Below are 3,435 nucleotides of genomic sequence, written 5' to 3' on the forward strand. Positions count from 1 at the left end.
ATTAGAGCTCTCATCCCGCGAAATCGCATCCCAACTCCTCTTCCCCTCTCTCTACGCCGCGAGGAAGCGCGGAGAATCCGCGGATTGCTGCGTTTCTTTGCTGCTTGCTGAGGAACCAAAGGTTTCATCTTGCGGTTTTTTTTTTGTTGCGGCGCAGCGGAAGAAATTAGAGATTTCATTCCGCCAATTAGTAACCCAACTCCTCTTCCTCCCTCTCCCTCTCTCTACGCGGCGAGGAACCGCGTAGAATCCGCGGATTGCTTTGTTTCTCTGGTTGTTTGCTTGTTCTTCCGATCATTGCTGCTTACTGAGATACCAAAGGTTTCATCTTGCGGATGTTCTTGCCGTTGTTAGTGGAATCTCCGATCTGTGCCGTCCTTGTTTTTAGGCTACGGAAGGAGATTATTAAGCGAGGTGTTGGAGCTGTTCGTTAACCCTTCCTCATGGCTGCGGGCGGAAGCTTCGATCAGTGGCAGAAAGACGTGTTTTTTACCGCCGCGGAGGAGGTCCAGGAATCGGCCGATACGTATGTAACCTCATCGGGCATGTTAGGGTTTACTGATTGTCAATCCGTCTCCTAATTTGTTGGTTTTTCTTCTATTTATCATCTTATGTACTTTTTGCAGGATGGAATCATTCTATAGAATGTGGATGAGAAACTGCAGGGATGGGTTTGATTTAGAAGCTTCAGATGAACTGCTTAGGGAGCTTCAAACTGCCCTTGGAACTGCTAAATGGCAGGTTGGCTTCTTCCCTAGTTATTCGATACTGTTTGCTATGTCTCTCTGTAGATAAATTTATGATGATTTGATGACGAAACTTGCCTTCAGCTGTTTATTTCAATCAATTTCGTAAATAGTGTTTTCGGTGTGGTGCAGCTTGAGGAGTTTGAGAAGGCTGTCGAATTAAGCCATGGAAGCTTTTCTTCCGAGGGCAATGCAATCACTAGGCACAGGCAATTTGTTTCTGCTATTGGGAATCAAATTTTGCAAGTGGAGAAAGGGCTGAATGATTCACTGATTGAAGAAGGGAAGCAGCCACTGCGTTGGGTTCAATTGAATGAGGAAGAACGAGAAGATCTTGCTGATTTTCTTTCTGGGGTGCCCCGAGATCGACACCGAGCAAACCATGTTGATGGTAGCAGTAGTCCAGGTTCTGCTATGTTAAACAAGGACAAGCAATATGTGATTGAAGCTGAGGCAGAAGAACCTTATGAACGGGAAAATTATGCAACGGCTTCTGAGTTAGAGCAGTCTTGTGGCCAAAAGGGGTTGTTAGGTTCCCCGGGTATCGGTGCTTGTAAAGTTGCCGTTGACGACGATGATATAGAAAAAGGGTCAGTTGAAGCTAGATCAGAGAGGCTTAGATATAAATCTGGTCAACATGTTGCTCTACACAATGTTGTATCTACATTGAAGTGGAAACAGCTAATGAACAATATCTGGAAAGCTAAGAATGATGATGATGGCCATCTTCGTCGAATGCATAGATTATCTTATTGCCTCGACCTAAAGGGAATAACTTGATTCAGGTAAATCATATCATTGTGTACATAATATCACAAATTTGTATCTTCTTGTTATGCTGCACTCCAATCTTCTTTGATGATTTAGGGAGCAGTTAGGGTTGTTATCTTTGTAGGATTTTAATTTTAGTGACTATTCTATTTTGGATTGGCAAAGTCTTTAACTGATTCTGTGTTTCTGATGTGTTTGTTCAGGCAATTAATGGAAACCGAAATTGCTTGAGCAATAGTAACCAAGAGTCTAAACTAACTCATTCTCAATATCTTGCTGGTAATGTTGGCACACTCTGCAGACATATAGGTGGATCTCGACAGCAAATGCATTTTATCCGTTATCTATGGATAACTTTCTTGTTCTTGTTGAGTGTTGTTTTGGTCGGTAAGTTTGATATCACATTCCTACTCTTCAGTGATTGCTAATGTCTAGTTATCACAAGATAATTCCAGTGAAACTATGGAAAATATGATATGCCTTAGCTTAATGTTATTTTATTTTCCTGCACAAACCTGGATCTAAGTGACAAGAAACCGAATGATTCTAATGTATTCCGAAAAACATCTAGTTTGAACTTTACCTAACGATAAGAAACAACTCTTCTTTTTAAATCACACTAAGTATATTCTTGCGCATTATTTTCAGTATCATTCGTTCGCTTCTCCGGATGAAGATTTCCGCTTTATGCTGCTCAAAGTAGAGGGTAAGCATCCAACTTTCCGAGTGATACTTCAAAAGATTTGGTTCAAATCTTTCTGTAGTTCAAAATGTAGATGATGCCTGAATTTGGATGTTTTATTCAAATATTTGGGATCAACTTCTCATACTTGTCATTAAAACATATGATTAGTTTTTAGAATGTATTTCAAGTTGTTTTGTATGTTTTTCTTGATGATTTATTTATTTATTTTTCTATGAAGGCTATCAAACATTCAAGTGATGGATCATATGATTTATGGTTTGTTATTCTTGTAACTGAATCAAAATCTCATTAATATTCTTGCCATTGTGTGTCAAAAACTTCATCAGCATCGATAGAGAATTGTGTTGTTAGGTGAAAAAAAATTGTACAAAGTTTGTGTGTATATAAGATGCTCCAGTTTTTTGGTTTCTGTTCGTTTGCGAAGCAAGCTAACATGGTTGTTAATAAGAACAAGAAGGTGAGGAGGCAAACGATAAGCGAGTGGATATAAACGATACTCCTCATCGATATACTATGATGTTTGTAGTTGTTGACTTTTAGATAGGCATAGATGAAGTATTACATAAAGAAAAGAATAGTTTCTACATCTAAAATTGTGATTAACACTATCATAACTTAGTGCACTCTTCAAAATAGGTCTCAATGTTTTCCTCTACTCAGTCAATCCTACTTGTCTCTTTACAATAAACAAAGGACAGTTTGGTGTATGAAATTTTCGTCTATGCGAGGTCTTAGAGAAGGATTTATTGTGCGTAGTTCTTTATCTTGTATTGTAGAGAATGTTTTTATGATTGAAATCCTATGTCTCACTACAATAAATACTAAAAAGAAAAGGTTGGAAGAACTTGCAAGAACCCTAATACAGCAATACAAGGTGGTAGACTTGATTAAGTTAACAAAACATGGAGAAAAAGTAAAGGTTGGAAGAACCCTAATAAAGCAACAAAAAAGTGGTCAAATTGGATTAAAATAATAAAACATGAGACTAGTGAGAAATGTATTTTGCACATCAAAAGTGATTAGCACAAATAGGGATGGAGCTTGAGTAGATGGTGACCCCCCCTCTTCCATGTGAAATTTCTGACCTAACTTTTTTTCTTTTCTTTTCTATTGGATCTCAAAGTCATCCTCTTTTCACATGTTTGAAAAATGGCATGGCTTTTACTTGATTGCTCTTCTAAACTGGTGGTTCTTTTTCTTGTGACGCCTATG

At 38.4% G+C, this 3,435-nt stretch overlaps 1 protein-coding gene across 1 annotated transcript; it reads left to right on the forward strand.

The window, feature by feature from the left end:
* LOC141818076 (syntaxin-61-like) lies at positions 1-2,400 on the forward strand. Its single transcript, XM_074705660.1, has 5 exons — positions 1-526; positions 627-741; positions 879-1,524; positions 1,710-1,904; positions 2,166-2,400. Exons 1-5 carry the CDS (start codon positions 444-446, stop codon positions 2,189-2,191), a joined length of 1,065 nt encoding a protein of 354 aa, XP_074561761.1. The 5' UTR covers positions 1-443; the 3' UTR covers positions 2,192-2,400.
* The last annotated feature ends 1,035 nt before the right edge of the window (positions 2,401-3,435 follow it).

The sequence above is a fragment of the Curcuma longa genome, unplaced genomic scaffold, assembly GCF_044706935.1.
Source record: "Curcuma longa cultivar G26 ecotype Majalengka, Jawa Barat unplaced genomic scaffold, ITB_CL_G26_1.1 contig_23171, whole genome shotgun sequence".
In the NCBI taxonomy this organism is placed as follows: Eukaryota; Viridiplantae; Streptophyta; class Magnoliopsida; order Zingiberales; family Zingiberaceae; genus Curcuma; species Curcuma longa.